General features: G+C 45.0%; 3 protein-coding genes across 3 annotated transcripts; all 3 read left to right on the top strand.

Annotated features, from left to right (window-relative positions):
• Window positions 1–1,922: 1,922 nt before the first annotated feature.
• Window positions 1,923–5,640, top strand: LOC107046146 (uncharacterized protein K02A2.6-like). Its single transcript, XM_015268668.1, has 5 exons — window positions 1,923–2,219; window positions 2,393–2,692; window positions 2,762–2,940; window positions 3,018–5,070; window positions 5,227–5,640. Exons 1-5 carry the CDS (start codon window positions 1,923–1,925, stop codon window positions 5,638–5,640), a joined length of 3,243 nt encoding a protein of 1,080 aa, XP_015124154.1.
• A 7,233-nt stretch (window positions 5,641–12,873) lies between these two features.
• Window positions 12,874–14,731, top strand: LOC107046145. The gene is made up of 3 exons (XM_015268667.1): window positions 12,874–13,180; window positions 13,245–14,050; window positions 14,165–14,731. Exons 1-3 carry the CDS (start codon window positions 12,874–12,876, stop codon window positions 14,729–14,731), a joined length of 1,680 nt encoding a protein of 559 aa, XP_015124153.1.
• A 10-nt stretch (window positions 14,732–14,741) lies between these two features.
• Window positions 14,742–18,606, top strand: LOC107046143. The gene is made up of 5 exons (XM_015268666.1): window positions 14,742–14,854; window positions 15,266–15,795; window positions 15,841–17,057; window positions 17,157–17,658; window positions 17,786–18,606. Exons 1-5 carry the CDS (start codon window positions 14,742–14,744, stop codon window positions 18,604–18,606), a joined length of 3,183 nt encoding a protein of 1,060 aa, XP_015124152.1.
• Window positions 18,607–21,145: the final 2,539 nt, after the last annotated feature.

The following is a 21,145-nucleotide window of genomic DNA, read 5'->3' as shown; positions in this document are numbered from 1 at the left end:
TCGGCGAAGATCTTTACTCAGATTCTCCGATGCCGTTTAGAGGGTTGGGCTGAGGGTGCGAATCTTATTACGGAGGAGCAGGCGGGGTTCCGGAAGGGTAGATGGCGTCAGAATAACGCATTTGTTCTGGAGTCGGTTATCCAGTCCCACCTGCGACATCGCGGTGCGACAGTTCATTCTGTATTGGTAGATTTTCGGCGTGCGTTTGACTCCGTGCCTCATGTGAAACTGTGGCACAAAATGTTCAATCTTGGGTTCAGCGCGAAGATAATGAATGTAATGATGAGTCTCTATGATGCAACCAGGATGAGAGTCAAAGTTCTTAATGATTATTCAAAACTAGTGGATGTCACATTGGGAGTACTCCAGAGAGAGGTTCTGAGCCCTCTGCTCTTTGCCTTATATATCTCCGACATAGTCGAGTTTTTCAAATACAAAGATCATGAGGGAATTACATTGGACAATACGCGGGATTTGTTAATGCTTCTACAGGGTGTCCCTGAAGTACATCTGATCCAAAACCGGCAGGTTCACGGGGTGATTCTGAACAGAAAAGTCCTTTTCCACTTTTTGATCAGAAGCACCCCTGAGGAGTTATTAGGGTGAGAAGGACAGCCAATGGTGCTACCGCGTTCAGCAGCTGTACGTCCGTGTGGCTGTGCGCAAAAATGTGCGTAATGCCCCTTCCACTGAGCAGGAGGCGGGATAGAGTTCCCCTTCCACTCGTGAGCGAGAAAGAGAAGGAACGATACTTCTCTGTCGCTCTTATTGTTTTTGGAGGGGATTATGAAAGAGAAAAAAAAATGATTCTTTCCTCTCTCGCTTTGAGTAAACAGTTAATAATTATTAATTGTTTACGGAATCCCCAGAGCCCCAGAGTTTTTTTATTTTGGTAAAATTTTGCTGAAAAAAAATATTTTTGCAATTATCTCGTAAACAAATGGGTTTACAGCATTTTGCAAGAAGAAATTGTTTGAAACGCAACTAAAATTCCAGAACATTCCGGTCGACCATCGGCCTACTTCGAAAATTTCCGGGACCCTTCGGGTCATCAGTCATAAGTCACCGAAACACGCGCGAATCAGTTTAGGTTTAGCCTCTCACCGTACAAGTCTATCTCGGGCAAATCACCTGTACAAGTTTTATATCGCACCTCACCGAGTACAGTAGCTTCTTGAACCTCACCTAGCTCACTAGTAATCAAGTACATCACCGGTCTTTGTAAGATCACCGTTTTGTTCGGTACATCACCTCTGTTGATTAAATTCAGTCTAAATTCAGTGACTTAAGGAATTAACAGTGAAAGACAATTATCAGTATAATTAGACATTCAACAATTAAATTACCAAAGAGTGTAAATAGTTTTGACAAAGTGGTTCGATCCCGCAAAATAAAGTGTGATTTTTGAAATCCGGCTCATCAATAATTTTCCCAACATCTCCCTCCACATTTTCATCCCACATCCACCCTAAATCTAGTCATTCACCAAACAGAAATTTTTTGTAGAAGATCCAGTTTCATACAAAAAACGTTTTATGGTGTGTCGTATACCGAACGACATTGCCGACGGGCATCAGCGATACCACAGGGTATATGATGGTCTACACGGTGGCAGTACCAGACTGTTCACTTTTTCTGGCATATAAAAAGATTATACTTTCTCAACCTACTATGTAACTGATAGACCCTGCGATGACTGATAGACCCGGCGATCTAGCGATCACCTTATAGCAATAAACCATCTGTAAATATATATTATAAATCCTGAAGTCCATCACTTGTTTCTTAAAGATATAACAATGGCGACGAGGATAATTTCGTTTTAAAAGTGCAAGCAAACAACACATGGTGAGAATTTTGCTAAAATTCGGCACCACGTGCTCGCATAACCTCAAAACGATGAGAAATTCTGCCACGTGCGTATGAGTGGAAATCAGACTGGGAAGAGTGGGCAAAAAGGAAATTCCAAGGACCCGAAAGCCACCGTTCCAGGACAAAGCCCTGAACCACCAGATTTGGATAAATCAGATCACCCTGGATCAACACCCCCCGCAGCTGTAATAACCATTGAGCATAACCTCCCTGAGGAAGCGACAATGGCCAACACCATAGCACCAGAATTACACTACCAGAATTTGACACAGTCAAGGATAAATGGGAGAAGTGGATCGAAAGATTCGGATTTTTTGCAGAAATGCAAAAAATTACAACTGAAGAAGGTAAGAGATGTGCATTCTTCATATATGTAGGAGCGAGAGCATATGACATCATCAAAGGTCTGATTGCTCCAAAATCTCCCTCTGAATTAAAATTCACTAAAATAAAACAAATTTGTGACTCACATTTCATAAGAAAAACAAATGAATTACTGGCAAGAGTCCGTTTCCAAAAGAGAGACCAGAAACCAGGCGAGAGTCTCAAAGATTTCGAACGAGCACTTCGTATACTGGCTGGCGACTGCAAATTTGGGAACAACACGGAAGCTCTGCCAACATCAACGATGTTACGAGACAGATTCGTGGCAGGACTACTCGACCAGGAACTACAACGTCATCTGTGTCGCAGACACGAGGAATCAGCAATCGAACTGACACTGGAGAAGGCACTGGAAATAGGCAGCAGCGTTGAAGGCACCCAAAAACTCCAAAAAATCCTCAAGAACGACGATAACAACAACAACACCGTAAAAAAGGTACAGTCACAACAACATAAAAATACTCAAAAATCAAATACTCTGAAACCATGTTTCCGCTGCGGTAAGACGAACCACACACCCGACAACTGCAAATTCAGAAATACTGTATGCACTTACTGTTCAAAACTAGGTCATATTGAAACAGCATGTATCAAAAAGAAAAAAGCAGCAAAAGGCCCAGAGAACAAGAAACCTACAGCAAAAAAAGTGGAGGTTCACCAGGACACTGACTCCGACTCATTTGAGTACGTCCACTCGCTACAGGCTATGGAATCAAGACAAAAGAATAAATACAAAATCAAGGTAAAAATCAATGGAGTAGAGACATCATGGACATCGACAACGGCGCCGACGAGTCGTTGATCAACTTACAAACATTCGCAAAGATATGGCCCCACGCAGAACCAAGATGGAGCAACCGTAAACCAAATCTACGTGCCTGGGGTGAGAGACCAATCGCTACAAAAGGAATAATGATGGTCAGAGTACCCCTCACAAGATGTCTACCACTAATTATCACGTCAGAGGAGGAAGGACCCAATTTATTCGGAGAAAATTGGTTTAAGCCTTTGGGTATCATTGTAACTGGCATCCAGACAGTGCAACTAACACCACACACTGACTATATGGCAATAGTAGATAAGTTCCCAGGACTTATGGCAGAAACACCCTCAGGACACGCTGGAAAGCCAATCCACATCCAGATAAAGACGGAGTGTAAACCAAAATTCTTCAAAGCACGCAGAATACCTCTTGGAATGGCAGAAATGGTGTACGAAGCCCTGGGAGACATGGAGAAACAGAACATGATTACACCCACAGACCAATCTGATTGGACAACACCAGTGCTGTTCGTGCCAAAGAAGCTGGAGAGAAAACTCAGGGTGGTAGGAGATTACAAAGTCACAGTTAACCCCGCCATTACGAATTCAGAGTATCCACTACCTACTGTCAAGGAAGCCATGGCAACGCTGAATGGAGGCAAGATATTTTCACAGATCGACCTCAAGAACGCCTATAAACAGATACGAGTGGACCCTGATACCTCAAAAATCCTCACGATCAGCATCCCAAAGGGATTATATAACGTCAACGTGATGCTGGACGGATTGAATATTGCACCAAGGATTTTCCAAAAATTCATGGAAACACATCTCCAAGGCATACATGGAGTATTAATCTACCTAGACAATATCAAAATCCAAGGCAGAACTAAGACAGAACATAACGACCGATTAATTGAAGTACTGAAACGACTTGAAGCTGCAAACCTCATCATAAACAAGGAAAAGTGCATATTTGGAGTCACAGAAATGGAGTTTCTCGGATACCTAGTATCAGATATTGGAGTTAGACCATTGAAGGATAAGGTAAAGTCAATCTCAAAAATGCCAACTCCTTCTAACGTGAAAGATCTCAAAGTGTTTCTAGGTGGTCTAAACTTCTATGCAGACTTCATAAAAGATAGAGCTCGAATTGCTGAACCCCTTCACCGCCTCTTGGACACTGGGAGAACATGGGATTGGAACGAGACTCACCAACACGCGTTCTCAGAGCTGAAAAATAAACTGATATCAGCACCAATCCTCAATCACTTCGATGACGAGAGAGAAATCGTCGTGTCAGCTGATGCATCACCGACAGGCATCGGAGGAGTACTGGCAGTGATTGGAGAGGACAATAAAGAACACCCAGTGGCGTATTTTTCAAGAACACTGACAAAAACACAAAGGCGATATTCACAACTGGACAGAGAGGCATTGGAACTCGTTGAAATAGTAAAACACTTCCACTACTACCTTGCTGGTAGGAAGTTCTTACTGTACACTGACCACAAACCCCTGTGCAGCATCTTCAACCCCAACAAACCGACTCCAGAGATCATCTCACCAAAACTGAGCAGATACTCAGCTACACTCAGTGCCTATAAGTACGACCTGATTCATCGCCCAGGTAATAAACACACAAACGTAGACTTATTATCAAGACTACCATTGGAGGATACACTGGAAGATGAAGAAGAGAATTATCAGGAGAATTTCATGATTGAAAACGTATCAAAAAATCCTGTTACACCAGAAGACATCGCCAAGAGCACATCAAAAGACGAGACACTAACACAAGTGAAGAAATGGCTCGTTAACGGATGGCCAAGCAAAGTACCAGCAGCATATAAACACTACTGGCCCAAGAGAAACGAAATGTCACTGCACAAGGACTGCATACTCTGGGGAAACAGAGTAGTAATCCCAGAGGAACTACGTGACACAATTCTACAATATCTACACGCTAACCATCCAGGTATATGCAGCACCAAAGCCGCAGCCAGATCATACGCCTGGTGGCCTAGCATTGATGACAACATTGAAAACATGGTAAAGAATTACAAACCATGTCTAGAAGTACTTTCATAACCACCAAAAGCACCGATTGAACAATGGAAAGCACCTGACAAACCCAGGGCACGACTTCACATTGATTTCGCAGGACCAATGGCAGGACGAACTTTTCTAATTGTTGTTGATGCAAAGACAAAGTGGCTTGAAGTTAAACGCATGCCATCGACAAACTCTCAAATGGTAATCAAAGTTTTGAGGGGACTCTTCGCAACGTTTGGACTACCACAGACCATTGTCTCTGACAACGGAACGGCATTCTCATCGAATGAAATAAAAGAATTCTACAAAAAGAATGGAATCAAGTACTTATATATCGCACCTTATCATCCAGAATCCAATGGACAAGCAGAAAGGATGGTGCAGACGACAATAAGATCCCTGAATAAACTGACAGAAGGCAACTGGGAAATAAAATTACCAAGACTGAGATGTTTGGAAGACCACTACGCACCGCTCTGGACACTCTCAGACCAGAGGAAGAGAAACAAGATGATGTTCAAAGCACAAAAATACGTGAATTACCGATTGGAGCTAGACTACGAATGAAAAATTATCGTGCATCTGGACCAAAATGGGTAATCGCACACGTACACGCCAGAATTGGTAAAGGAACGTACCAGGTGAAAGAAGAAGAGACAGGCATAATACACAAAAAAGACATCAACCAAATTGTAGAACTACCCGAACCTTTCGGGAAGATCAAGACTGAAAAACCTAGAAAAAATCTGCGAGAATCCAGCGTCTCCACTGAATTTTTCGACCATGAAGAAACGATACCAGAAATAAACCCATATGAAGACTCAGAAAACAAGACTGATGATGAAGATCTCGAAGGGGAGAGAGAACCAGGACCTCAGATCTAACGCAGAAAGAGACCCAAACGGGCATGTGTACAAGGAAGTAGGAACAAATACAGAGACAGCATCCTAGAATCATCGGTCATCGAAGGTCTCTAATAAAAAAAAAACATTCCCAACACTTCCAATCCTTCATTCTTCCTTTCAACCAGGCAGAGACAATAACCCGAGAGCCGTCTCCCTGCCAGACGAGGCTCGGTCGACATAGAATCCCAGGATGAACCAGAAGGCAACGTCCAATCCAGGGGGGAGAGATGTCGTATACCTAACGACATTGCCGACGGGCATCAGCGATACCACAGGGTAGATGATGGTCTACACGGCGGCAGCACCAGACTGTTCACTTTTTCTGATATATAAAAAGATTATACTTTCTCAACCTACTATGTAACTGATAGACCCTGAGTCTAGCGATCACCTTATAGCAATAAACCATCTGTAAATATATATTATAAATCCTGAAGTCCATCACTTGTTTCTTAAAGATATAACATGGTGTAATAACGTAAACCCAATAGTTTATTAAATAATTACATAACAATATTAATTATATTTTTGTAATTATTTAATAAACTACTGAATTTAGATTATTTCATTATAAGACCTTTTTGTAGGAAATTAGATTCCCTACAAAAAATAATTGTTTGGAGGGAAAACTGAATTTAGGGTGGATTGGGAAAGGGGCAGTGGAAATGCCGGTGAAAAACGAACGCACTGAGTCTATAAAAAATATACTGATTTATTCGGTGGAATCGAACCACCTTAGCGTCACTTGTTACACTCTGTTAATTGTCACTGAAATTAATTCAAACTGTTCTGAATTTTAACACTGGAGATTTTCTGAACAATATACTGAATAATAGGAGACTGTACTGAGAATTTAAATAGATGTACTGAGAGAACAAAAATGTCTCGAACGGTGATGTACTGACGCTGTTCGGACAACCGAAGGTAGCTTTAGAAGAACGATATACTGCTCGCTCAACTCAGGTGCTACGACTCTCTCCGACTGACTGTCTGTAACTGACTCTGAGATTCGGTGATTGACTAGGCCTGACCGTTGACCCGAGGTTTCCCGAAGATTTTCGTAAGTGGCCAATCTGTGGTCAACCGTTGATATACTGAATTTTGACTGCGTTTCAAACAATAATGAATGGCAAAATGTTGTAAATGCATTTTTTTACACGATAATTGTAAAAAAGTGTTTTTCAACAAAAAAATCCACGAAAATCAAAACCCGTCCCTTTCCCATTTTTGAGACAACTGTTTAATTGCTAATTATCTCGAAAATAAAGAGAGTTAAGAGAGTTGTTTGAAACGTAACTCAACCTCTCCAAGACCAAGGTCGATCAGCTCGGCCAATTACGAAAATCATCGGCCTTTTCCGGGTCGACGCTCAGGTCTAGTAGAGTCACCGTAAATCAACGCGAGTCAGTACATCACAGTCTGTCGTATAGCACGTTTTGAATGGAATTCAACTCTGTAGAGTTTAGACCACAGTACATTAGCGTCTATTAACTCGGCAATAGAAATTCAGTAAAAGAAAATCACGTTATTTATTGACCATTCAACCAGTGACTCACAGTGCAAAACCGATAGACAATTAAATTAACTCAGTACGATCAACAAGTGACAAGCTGTTTTTGTAAATTTGACAAAGCGTGGTTCGAACTCGAGAATAAATGCACGTTGATACTAGGTCAAGACTCTCAACAATTATTGCACACCGACGATCCTCTAACCTCCCAATCCACCCTAAATCTAGTTCCTCACCAAACAGATATTTTTTGTTGTAAATTAAATTTACTACAAAAAAGGTCTTATGACAAAATCCAGTAAAATCCTTTGTTCAAAAGATAATTCACAATCAAACGATGACCTCGAAAATGTGAAGAGTTATGGCCTTCGATTTTCGTGAAATTTTGCTGAAAAAAAATGTTTTGGCAATTATCTCTTGAACAAATGCGTTCAGAGCATTTTGCCAGAAAAACGTTTTTGTATAAAATCAAATTTTCTACAAAAAAAGTTCCATGGTGTAATAACGTAAACCCAATAGTTTATGAAATAGTTACTTAACAATGTTAATTATATTCTTGTAATTATTTAATAAACTACTGAATTCAGGTGATTTCATTAAAAGACGTTGTTCANCAAAAAATGAAGCAGTTACAACGAAGCCAATCACCACTCCTGAGGAAATCAACAGTCCAAGTGGATCGTCAGGATGAAAGGAGCCCGCTCAACAAAAGTCAACGCCTACAGCTTCAAAAACAGCACTCACCATGCAACAGGAAGGTTAATTAAGACTATTAACGTTTAAGGTAGAGACTCTGATGGAGATCTATCATGACCCCGCAGGACGTTGAAACCGAAGAGGACCTTNAAATGCAGCTTAAAATCTCCATATTAGTCACGGTCGACTAACTCGGCCATTTCCAAAAATCTCCGTGACCCTTCGGGTCAACGGACACAGGTCAGCGCGGCACCCGGAAGAGTCAGTCATCTGTAGTGTTCAAGTATCGTCACGATAATGATCTAGTGTATTCAGTCAATCAGTATTCTAAATTTAATATTTTGTTTAGTACATCAACTTGTTGATTAATTTCAGTCTAAATGCAGTGACTCAACTAATTAACAGTGAAAGACAATCATCAATTTCATTAGACATTCAACAATTAAAAACCAAAGAGTGTAATATTAATTGACAAGTGGTTCGATCCCACATAAATATAGTGTGATCATTTATCCGCCTAAAATAATTTTCCCAACATCTCCCTCCACATTTTCATCCCACATTCACCCTAATTCTAGACATTCACCAAACAGTGGTTCTTCTAGCTGGATTGTGGGTGAAAAAGTGTATAAAGCGCTGTGGAAAATCTAAGGGACGCCTCGTGTCGAATAAACTTTCGGGGTTCGCACGGGCAATTCAACGGAAAGTTCTAGAACATTTGCTTTGTTTACACCCGCAAGGGCGACGGGGTAACAAAGGACACAGTGAGTGCATCAGTGTCGGAGATCGGAAAGAATCGGGAGTGACGAGTGTCGCCGAAGCCCACCAACGCTTGGCCACGTGCGCCACGCAATAGGCGACTCACCAAAGGTCGGCGGTCGGTAACTCACCCAACTCTCAGCGGTCGGTAACTCACCTAACTCTCAGCAGTCGGTAACTCACCCAACTCTCAACAGCCGATAACTCACCTAAACCGACAACTTAGCACGGACAATCACCATGGCAGATGACACTAAGGTCAACGAACCCAAGGAAGAAACTAAACAACCAGTGAGCGATAGTGAGGAAATCGAGCAAATCACACAAGAAGAGGGACTGCCAGCAAAAAATGAAGCAGTTACAACGAAGCCAATCACCACTCCTGAGGAAATCAACAGTCCAAGTGGATCGTCAGGATGAAAGGAGCCCGCTCAACAAAAGTCAACGCCTACAGCTTCAAAAACAGCACTCACCATGCAACAGGAAGGTTAATTAAGACTATTAACGTTTAAGGTAGAGACTCTGATGGAGATCTATCATGACCCCGCAGGACGTTGAAACCGAAGAGGACCTTACCCTAGAGGAATTAGACGGGCACAAGGGGATAATCGAGGCAGAATGGAGCGAATATTTTCAAATTTATGCCAATCTAGCCGAGTTTCTTCCCCCTGATCACGAGTATGTCAACGAAGTGATCCATGAACGAGCCACCAGGACAAGACGACAAGTCCTGATGCTCATTGCTCGGCTGAAGGGTCAACTGGCAAGGAAGAAGGATTCAATTAGCAGCTCAACGGATCAAAGCCAGGCAAATCAGTTGAAGCGTCTTGACATCAAGCGATTCGATGGGAAACTGGAGGAATGGAAGGAGTTCAGTGACCTTTTCTTGTCACTGGTGGGAAACGTAACGTCAATTCCACCAGTACAGAAATTGGTGAGACTAAAGGGATGCCTGAGAGGTCCTGCAGCAGCTCTCCTCTCAACCTTTCAGGCCAAGGACGAAAACTACGAAAAGGCTTGGCAGAAACTCACCAGAAAGTACGAGGACCCTAGGCTCGTCGCTCAGTCGCTGTTCAACAGAATTCTTACGTTACCGAAAATCACCCAAGCGACAGAAGAGAACCTCAGCGCCAATAGAGCAGCAGCATTGGAGACCCTCGATCAACTACAAGACGTGACGCGGCTAACGACGGAGAATATCGCCGAACAGCTGATAGCCCACTTGCTGAGGAGATTNCCGCCTAAAATAATTTTCCCAACATCTCCCTCCACATTTTCATCCCACATTCACCCTAATTCTAGACATTCACCAAACAGTGGTTCTTCTAGCTGGATTGTGGGTGAAAAAGTGTATAAAGCGCTGTGGAAAATCTAAGGGACGCCTCGTGTCGAATAAACTTTCGGGGTTCGCACGGGGAATTCAACGGAAAGTTCTAGAACATTTGCTTTGTTTACACCCGCAAGGGCGACGGGGTAACAAAGGACACAGTGAGTGCATCAGTGTCGGAGATCGGAAAGAATCGGGAGTGACGAGTGTCGCCGAAGCCCACCAACGCTTGGCCACGTGCGCCACGCAATAGGCGACTCACCAAAGGTCGGCGGTCGGTAACTCACCCAACTCTCAGCGGTCGGTAACTCACCTAACTCTCAGCAGTCGGTAACTCACCCAACTCTCAACAGCCGATAACTCACCTAAACCGACAACTTAGCACGGACAATCACCATGGCAGATGACACTAAGGTCAACGAACCCAAGGAAGAAACTAAACAACCAGTGAGCGATAGTGAGGAAATCGAGCAAATCACACAAGAAGAGGGACTGCCAGCAAAAAATGAAGCAGTTACAACGAAGCCAATCACCACTCCTGAGGAAATCAACAGTCCAAGTGGATCGTCAGGATGAAAGGAGCCCGCTCAACAAAAGTCAACGCCTACAGCTTCAAAAACAGCACTCACCATGCAACAGGAAGGTTAATTAAGACTATTAACGTTTAAGGTAGAGACTCTGATGGAGATCTATCATGACCCCGCAGGACGTTGAAACCGAAGAGGACCTTACCCTAGAGGAATTAGACGGGCACAAGGGGATAATCGAGGCAGAATGGAGCGAATATTTTCAAATTTATGCCAATCTAGCCGAGTTTCTTCCCCCTGATCACGAGTATGTCAACGAAGTGATCCATGAACGAGCCACCAGGACAAGACGACAAGTCCTGATGCTCATTGCTCGGCTGAAGGGTCAACTGGCAAGGAAGAAGGATTCAATTAGCAGCTCAACGGATCAAAGCCAGGCAAATCAGTTGAAGCGTCTTGACATCAAGCGATTCGATGGGAAACTGGAGGAATGGAAGGAGTTCAGTGACCTTTTCTTGTCACTGGTGGGAAACGTAACGTCAATTCCACCAGTACAGAAATTGGTGAGACTAAAGGGATGCCTGAGAGGTCCTGCAGCAGCTCTCCTCTCAACCTTTCAGGCCAAGGACGAAAACTACGAAAAGGCTTGGCAGAAACTCACCAGAAAGTACGAGGACCCTAGGCTCGTCGCTCAGTCGCTGTTCAACAGAATTCTTACGTTACCGAAAATCACCCAAGCGACAGAAGAGAACCTCAGCGCCAATAGAGCAGCAGCATTGGAGACCCTCGATCAACTACAAGACGTGACGCGGCTAACGACGGAGAATATCGCCGAACAGCTGATAGCCCACTTGCTGAGGAGATTTCTTGATGCAGAGACACTCAAGCAGTGGGAACTAAAGTTGGGAGACTCCAAGGATTTCCCGAGCCTTAAGGAGTTCGTGGCATTTATCGAGGCCTGCGGCAGAGGGATCAACGCAAGTGCCAAGCTGTTATCAACAAAGGAAATCAACACAGCCACGAAGAAGTCAACTCCACCAAAGAAAAGGAGCACCTATACAGCAGCAACTCACCAGCTGGAGACTAAGGAGCCAGAAAGACAACTTCCCAGGAACTGCTGTGCCTACTGTCAGGATAAACATTTCATCGCATCCTGCCAGAGGTTCATTGAGCTCACCCCACCTAAGAGAAACGAAGTCGTCATCACCAAGGGGCTGTGCTTCAACTGCTTAGGGCCACACACGAAGGCCAAGTGCACGTCGGACAAGAAGGGCCACAAATGCAGCAGGTATCACCACACTCTCATCCATGGAGGGAGCTCATGGACGATGAGCCCGCCTCCAATCCGACGCACACCAGCTGAGCCCATCCCGACTGCCGGAACGTCCAGGCAGCAAGAGGGNGTGTATAAAGCGCTGTGGAAAATCTAAGGGACGCCTCGTGTCGAATAAACTTTCGGGGTTCGCACGGGGAATTCAACGGAAAGTTCTAGAACATTTGCTTTGTTTACACCCGCAAGGGCGACGGGGTAACAAAGGACACAGTGAGTGCATCAGTGTCGGAGATCGGAAAGAATCGGGAGTGACGAGTGTCGCCGAAGCCCACCAACGCTTGGCCACGTGCGCCACGCAATAGGCGACTCACCAAAGGTCGGCGGTCGGTAACTCACCCAACTCTCAGCGGTCGGTAACTCACCTAACTCTCAGCAGTCGGTAACTCACCCAACTCTCAACAGCCGATAACTCACCTAAACCGACAACTTAGCACGGACAATCACCATGGCAGATGACACTAAGGTCAACGAACCCAAGGAAGAAACTAAACAACCAGTGAGCGATAGTGAGGAAATCGAGCAAATCACACAAGAAGAGGGACTGCCAGCAAAAAATGAAGCAGTTACAACGAAGCCAATCACCACTCCTGAGGAAATCAACAGTCCAAGTGGATCGTCAGGATGAAAGGAGCCCGCTCAACAAAAGTCAACGCCTACAGCTTCAAAAACAGCACTCACCATGCAACAGGAAGGTTAATTAAGACTATTAACGTTTAAGGTAGAGACTCTGATGGAGATCTATCATGACCCCGCAGGACGTTGAAACCGAAGAGGACCTTACCCTAGAGGAATTAGACGGGCACAAGGGGATAATCGAGGCAGAATGGAGCGAATATTTTCAAATTTATGCCAATCTAGCCGAGTTTCTTCCCCCTGATCACGAGTATGTCAACGAAGTGATCCATGAACGAGCCACCAGGACAAGACGACAAGTCCTGATGCTCATTGCTCGGCTGAAGGGTCAACTGGCAAGGAAGAAGGATTCAATTAGCAGCTCAACGGATCAAAGCCAGGCAAATCAGTTGAAGCGTCTTGACATCAAGCGNAACAGTGAGTGAATGAATTCAACCTCAATAGCACACTCACCATCTCATTGCTCATTCCTCAACACTAGAATCCAGTACATCATCACCAGTAGCAGTGAACTTCAACAACAAAATGATCAATGAGAAAGCAGCGAACATCAACCACGAAATTCACCAAGGAGAAGCAGATGAACAGTCAGTGCTGTTGGCAACAGCACGAGTAAAAGTAATATCACGGAGACGATTCATGACAAAAGCCAGAGCACTCATCGACCATGGTTCAGAGGTATCTTTTATCTCCGAACAATTAGTTAATCAACTGCATTTACAGAGAAGAGCATCAACAGTAGAGCGAGTGGAAATCGGTGGAATTAATTCAGGACACACCAGAGGAATAGTCTCAGTCAATCTACAAGCGAGCCACGGGACTCATCAACTGCAACTCAACGCCCACATTCTAAAGAAGCTCACCGCAATAATTCCGTCATTCTCATGCTCATCAGCGAGGATCGGCTCACTTCAGAATCTTCAGCTATCCGATCCCCATTATCTAAGGCCTGGACCAATCGACATCATACTAGGGGCTGACAACTATGGGCGGATCATCATGGATGAAGTTGTCAAGTCAGAGCAATCGAGAGTAGTTGGCCAACGCACAGTATTCGGTTGGATACTATCCGGACCAATCGAATGCACAAATTGTTCAATAAAGGTATCTCTATCAGCTGTACGAGAATCTTCGAATGAACAACTTCTGGAGCTTCTCCAAAAATTTTGGGTCCAGGAAGAACTGCCAAACGAGAGATCATCAACATCAGAGCTTTCACCAGATGAGCACGAGTGCGAGATGCACTTTAGAGCAACTCATAGCAGAGACAACACCGGGCGATACATCGTGAGACTGCCCCTCAAAACTTCAGCCGCAACGCTCGGAGAATCAAAATTCAAAGCAGCACGTCAACTCAAATAGATCGTGAGTCGACTCAACACAGATCAAGCATACTCCCAGTTATACAGAGAGTTCATCAACGAGTACGCAGCACTGGGGCACATGAGAATAGCACCAGAGACTCCAGAACCCGTGCCAGCCTACTATCTTCCACATCACGGGGTACTGAAAGAGGTGGCCATCACAACGAAGCTGAGAGTCGTATTCAATGGCTGCAGCCCCAGTTCATCAGGTATGTCACTTAACGATATACTGTATTCTGGTGAAAAATTACAGAACGATGCCATGGTTATCCTGACTTGGATGAGGAGGCACAGGCTCGTGTTTGGCACGGACATCGTGAAGATGTTCCGTCAGATACGAGTTCACCAAGATGACTGGGATCTTCATAGAATCCTGCGGATCGACGAGAATCAACAACCAGTCACATACCAGTTAACGACAGTCACTTATGGACTAAATCGTTCTCCATGGTTGTCGTTACGTGTTCTTCAACAACTAGCAGAAGATGAAGGGCACCGCTTCTCAGCAGCAGTAGAGACACTCACCAGAGGTCGTTACGTTGACGGCATTTACGGCGGTGCAGAGACAGAAGACGGTCTCAAGGAGAACGCAACGCAACTATAAGGGCTTTGCCATGCAGGAGGCTTCTCTCTACAGAAGTGGGACAGAAATTGTCCAGAGGCTCTGCATGAGTTGGGCCTATCAACTGAAGAAGAAATTATCCAGTTTGAGGAGTCAGTCACCAAGGTACTTGGATTGTGTTGGCATCAATCCACCGATACATTCCGGTATAAATCAAAGGACTTCAATGCGACGACAATCACCAAGAGAGTAGTCTCTTCTGAAATAGCCCAGATCTTTGATCCACTGGGATTTATCGCACCAGTTGTCGTCCAGAGAAAGATTCTCCTACAAGATCTTTGGAGATTGAAATTAAAATGGGATGATCCTCTTCCGGACGAGTATGTTCAACGCTGGAAGACATTCCGAGAGAATCTCAGTGATCTAGACAGTGTAACTGTACCTAGATGGCTGAGAATTTCAACAGAGACACTCAACATCCAAATGCATGGATTTGCAGACGCTTCATCGCTAGCCACGAANCAAATAGATCGTGAGTCGACTCAACACAGATCAAGCATACTCCCAGTTATACAGAGAGTTCATCAACGAGTACGCAGCACTGGGGCACATGAGAATAGCACCAGAGACTCCAGAACCCGTGCCAGCCTACTATCTTCCACATCACGGGGTACTGAAAGAGGTGGCCATCACAACGAAGCTGAGAGTCGTATTCAATGGCTGCAGCCCCAGTTCATCAGGTATGTCACTTAACGATATACTGTATTCTGGTGAAAAATTACAGAACGATGCCATGGTTATCCTGACTTGGATGAGGAGGCACAGGCTCGTGTTTGGCACGGACATCGTGAAGATGTTCCGTCAGATACGAGTTCACCAAGATGACTGGGATCTTCATAGAATCCTGCGGATCGACGAGAATCAACAACCAGTCACATACCAGTTAACGACAGTCACTTATGGACTAAATCGTTCTCCATGGTTGTCGTTACGTGTTCTTCAACAACTAGCAGAAGATGAAGGGCACCGCTTCTCAGCAGCAGTAGAGACACTCACCAGAGGTCGTTACGTTGACGGCATTTACGGCGGTGCAGAGACAGAAGACGGTCTCAAGGAGAACGCAACGCAACTATAAGGGCTTTGCCATGCAGGAGGCTTCTCTCTACAGAAGTGGGACAGAAATTGTCCAGAGGCTCTGCATGAGTTGGGCCTATCAACTGAAGAAGAAATTATCCAGTTTGAGGAGTCAGTCACCAAGGTACTTGGATTGTGTTGGCATCAATCCACCGATACATTCCGGTATAAATCAAAGGACTTCAATGNTCTACAGAAGTGGGACAGAAATTGTCCAGAGGCTCTGCATGAGTTGGGCCTATCAACTGAAGAAGAAATTATCCAGTTTGAGGAGTCAGTCACCAAGGTACTTGGATTGTGTTGGCATCAATCCACCGATACATTCCGGTATAAATCAAAGGACTTTAATGCGACGACAATCACCAAGAGAGTAGTCTCTTCTGAAATAGCCCAGATCTTTGATCCACTGGGATTTATCGCACCAGTTGTCGTCCAGAGAAAGATTCTCCTACAAGATCTTTGGAGATTGAAATTAAAATGGGATGATCCTCTTCCGGACGAGTATGTTCAACGCTGGAAGACATTCCGAGAGAATCTCAGTGATCTAGACAGTGTAACTGTACCTAGATGGCTGAGAATTTCAACAGAGACACTCAACATCCAAATGCATGGATTTGCAGACGCTTCATCGCTAGCCACGAATGCAGTGGTATATATTCGCACCAAAACCATCAACGACTCAACATCAACAGGGCTGGCATGTGCGAAGACGAAGGTAGCACCACTCAAGCGCATGACCATCCCTCGTCTAGAGCTCACAGCGGCTCTTCTACTGACTCAGCTAGTGGCATCAACGAAACAAATGCTCCAACTCGACCAGGTAGACACCTATCTCTGGTCTGATTCTTCAGTAACACTAGCTTGGATCAGGAGCCACGCATCTAGATGGAAGGGCTTCGTCCACAACAGGGTCGTCAAGATCCAGGAAACTCTCCCGAACGCTACCTGGAGACATGTCAGTGGAAAGGAGAATCCAGCTGATTGTGCCTCTAGAGGCATATCACCGAGCCATCTAGAAGATCATCAACTGTGGTGGTCAGGACCTGAGTGGATCAATCAGGATCCTGAAGAATGGCCACAATCATCAATCGACGCTCCAGCAATGGACATCCCAGAAGTGGCCAGAGAAGCAAAACCAGCACCAGCACATCCAGTTGCAATTAAAATCAACGAAATTGCAGAGCTACTCAACAGATATCAGACGATGGCTAAATTGCTAGCCGTAACAGCTACGGTCAACAGAGCTATCGACAGATTCAGGAGGCAGTCAACGCCCCCGGGACCTGTCTTGACAACAAGAGAACTCAACGACGCGAGGTTATTTTGGGTAAAGATAACCCAACATCAATACTTTGGGCCAGCTATTCGAGTACTCCAGAAAAATCACCAACTACCGAGAAATCATCAACTAGCGAAGCTGACACCTACACTAGACAACGAAAGGATCATGAGACTTGGGGGACGCCTCAAGAACTCGCAGTTGAATCCAGATGAAATTCACCCAATAATCTTGCCTCGCCAGTCACGCCTCACCACACTAGTCATCGAAGAAGGTCACCGCAAAACACTCCACGGAGGAACTCAACTCACCTTGGCCTACACACGTCAAAGGTACTGGATAATCGGCAGCAGAGGCACAGTTAGAGCATATATTCAACGCTGTGCCATCTGCACCAGACACCGAGGAAGACAGGCCCAGCAACAGATGGGTCAACTACCAGCAACGAGAATCTCACCAGCAAGAGCATTTCTCCACACAGGGGGAGACTATGCAGGACCATTCGCCATCCTGAAATGGAGACCAACGAATATACAACCAGGGTCAGTTGTACAGGGTCAGGCACATTGCAGTTTTTGTGTGCTTCAGCACATCAGCAGTTCACCTAGAGTTAGTCACCAGACAAACAACGGGCGCCTTCATCGGAGCCTACAAGAGATTCACCGGAAGGCGGGGTATTCCAGCTGTCATGTACAGTGACAATGCCACTACCTGCGTAGGCGCAGCAGAGGTCCTAGAGAAGATCTATCACCGAGCATCCAGAGAAAATCAGCAGGTTCAGGCTGCTCTCGCCACCAATGGGACTCAATGGAGCTTTTCACGACCACAAGCACCCCATTTTGGTGGCAAGTGGGAAGCGGCCGTCAAATCAACAAAATATCACCTTAGAAGAGTTTTGGGGACAACAACACTCACATTTGAGGAACTCAACAGTGTCGTGGTCCAGATAGAGGCCTGCCTAAATTCCAGGCCAATCTGTCCCATGTCAGATGACCCAGACGACCTCCAAGTACTCACCCCAGGACACTTCCTGATAGGTGAGCCTCTTCAACTGATTCTAGAGCCATCAATCATCGACAAGAACTCCAGCAAACTGCAGAGATGGAACCTGGTAACGCAGCTAACTCAACAATTCTGGTCCAGGTGGGCCAAAGAGAGTCTTCAACGATATCAGGCAATCTATAAGTGGACACATCGAGAAGAGAACATCAAGGTTGGCGACATGGTGCTGATGATCGACGAAAATTATCCACCAGCACAATGGCCAATCGGACGAGTCATTGTGACACGCCCAGGAGCAGATAGGCTAACGAGAGTCGCAACTATAAGAACCGCAAAAGCAGAAGTACCAAGGCAGGCAGATGGATCACCAATCATAGAAAACAGCAGAACAATCTACACAGAGCTTGACAGACCAATCACCAAGCTTTGCCTACTGCCATCAGATCCACCACCTCCAGAGCAACCTCCAGACGATGATGCAGAAGAAGCTCAACAGGACTAGAATCACCATTAATTCATTATCCCTGAAAGTCAAACGTAACAAGAGTCTTTTGCGAATGGCCAAACGTCACGAGGGTCATTTGCGGATGGTCAAACGTTAGGAGGGTGAGTTGGGGGAGAGTCAAACGTCACAAGAGTCATTTGCGGATGGCCAAACATCACGGGGGTCATTTGCCGATGGTCAAACGTTAGAAGGGTGCCTTGGGGGAGAGTCAAACGTCATAAGGGTCATTTGCGGCTGGTCAAACGTCACGAGAGTCATTTAGGCGAGAATCAAACGTCACAAGAGACACTTGGGGGACAGTCAAACGTCACGAAAATCACTTGGGGTAGAGTCAAACGTTACGAGGGTCATTTGGAGAAGAGTCAAACTTCACAAGGGTCACTTGCGGATGGTCAAACGTCACAAAAGTCACTAGGGAAAAATCACAATAGTTTTCGGGGAACATTTGAATTATTGACAATTCAAGAGATGCAATATTTCAGATAGCCTAGAAGCTTGACAAGAACAGAAACAATTTCCAAAGTTGCTACTTACACAATACACATGGTGTTAAATGAGACATCCATAATTTCACCATTGTCCCTATATTGGCTTTTTCCACTTGTAATTCTCGTGAGCCTTGTGAGCCTCAGACTATCAAAATAATTCCATTTTCCACCAAGTGACCCTCGTGAGGTTTGATTGTTTCTTCAAGTGACCCTCCCTCATGGAAAAAAAATATATGCAAATAATTATACGTGACATATATGTGACATTGCATTTTTCGCCGAAAATATATCTTACATATATGTTAGATATATGTCGAATATATATGGGTAATATATATGTGCTCGCATATATTCAGCATATATCTGATGTATTGCATTTTTCGCCGAAATATATGTGCATATAATTTACATATATTTCACATATATTCCGTTTTCCGTACGGGCTCCTTACGTTTGTCTCTCCCTCAAGGCACCCTCCTAACGTTTGATCACCCACAAGTGACCCTTATAACGTTTGATTTCCCTCCCAAATGACCCTTGTGAAGTTTGACTTTCCATCAAGTGACCCTCGTGACATTTGACATTTGGCTACGGCCATGGCCATTTTTGCACGTGAAAGAATGGAAATCCAACGTTATCATTTGGTGGCCCTGAAAAGAGCCGTTTTTTATCATTGCCCTCAAAAGGACAGTTTTCTCCATGATCCTAAAGAACATTTTCCACGTGTCCTCCACCAGCTGCAATGCAGAGTCTTGCTCTCTTCAGAAGATTCTCCCTCATGCGTTGTAGCTCTTCGGGAGTGACAGTGGCCACTGCAGCGTGCAGCAGTGCAGTCATCTCCTCCTGATGTCTTGGATTGTGAGGGTATATCCGGGACTCCAGACTACTCCACAAGAAGAAATCTAGTGGAGTGAGGTTTGGAGACCGGGGGGCCAAGCCACAGGTGGATGGCGACGTCCACCCCTANCTACCAGCAACGAGAATCTCACCAGCAAGAGCATTTCTCCACACAGGGGGAGACTATGCAGGACCATTCGCCATCCTGAAATGGAGACCAACGAATATACAACCAGGGTCAGTTGTACAGGGTCAGGCACATTGCAGTTTTTGTGTGCTTCAGCACATCAGCAGTTCACCTAGAGTTAGTCACCAGACAAANTCATTCAGCTGGTCCACTACTGCCACGCACGTATGAGCTGGAGCCCCATCGTGCTGGAACTAAATATCTCTGTCACCAGGACCATCACCGACGACCTGTTACCNACGAATATACAACCAGGGTCAGTTGTACAGGGTCAGGCACATTGCAGTTTTTGTGTGCTTCAGCACATCAGCAGTTCACCTAGAGTTAGTCACCAGACAAACAACGGGCGCCTTCATCGGAGCCTACAAGAGATTCACCGGAAGGCGGGGTATTCCAGCTGTCATGTACAGTGACAATGCCACTACCTGCGTANGTGTTGATTTAGCATTGGTTCCCTGTCCCGTTCATACTAAACGGTGTCCCAGAAAGTCCACACCGTCCATGGTGTCGATTTTCTGGGACACCGTTCGGAGTGGACAGGGAATGAATGTTAAATTAACACGGAGCCATTTTTCCATTTTTTGCAGTGCAGGATAAAGAAAAAATATTTACGTCGAGATGTCCTGGTCNCCTAGAGAAGATCTATCACCGAGCATCCAGAGAAAATCAGCAGGTTCAGGCTGCTCTCGCCACCAATGGGACTCAATGGAGCTTTTCACGACCACAAGCACCCCATTTTGGTGGCAAGTGGGAAGCGGCCGTCAAATCAACAAAATATCACCTTAGAAGAGTTTTGGGGACAACAACACTCACATTTGAGGAACTCAACAGTGTCGTGGNAACGATACTGATAGTTCGATTCTTTCGCGAGACGAGGATTTTCAATAGCCGAATGATGCTCATTGTGCTGATTGATGATCCCCTTTCTCACGAAAAGTTTCTCGTCTGTCCAGCAAACGTTGCGTATGAAATCGGGATCGCGACTTCTGTCAAGGAGCCATTCGCAGACCTCCACACGTTTCAG

The sequence above is a fragment of the Diachasma alloeum genome, unplaced genomic scaffold (genome assembly GCF_001412515.2).
Source record: "Diachasma alloeum isolate Michigan unplaced genomic scaffold, Dall2.0 Dall_scaffold_01217, whole genome shotgun sequence".
Lineage (NCBI taxonomy): Eukaryota > Metazoa > Arthropoda > Insecta > Hymenoptera > Braconidae > Diachasma > Diachasma alloeum.
This window is presented reverse-complemented; position numbering and strand designations above follow the sequence as displayed.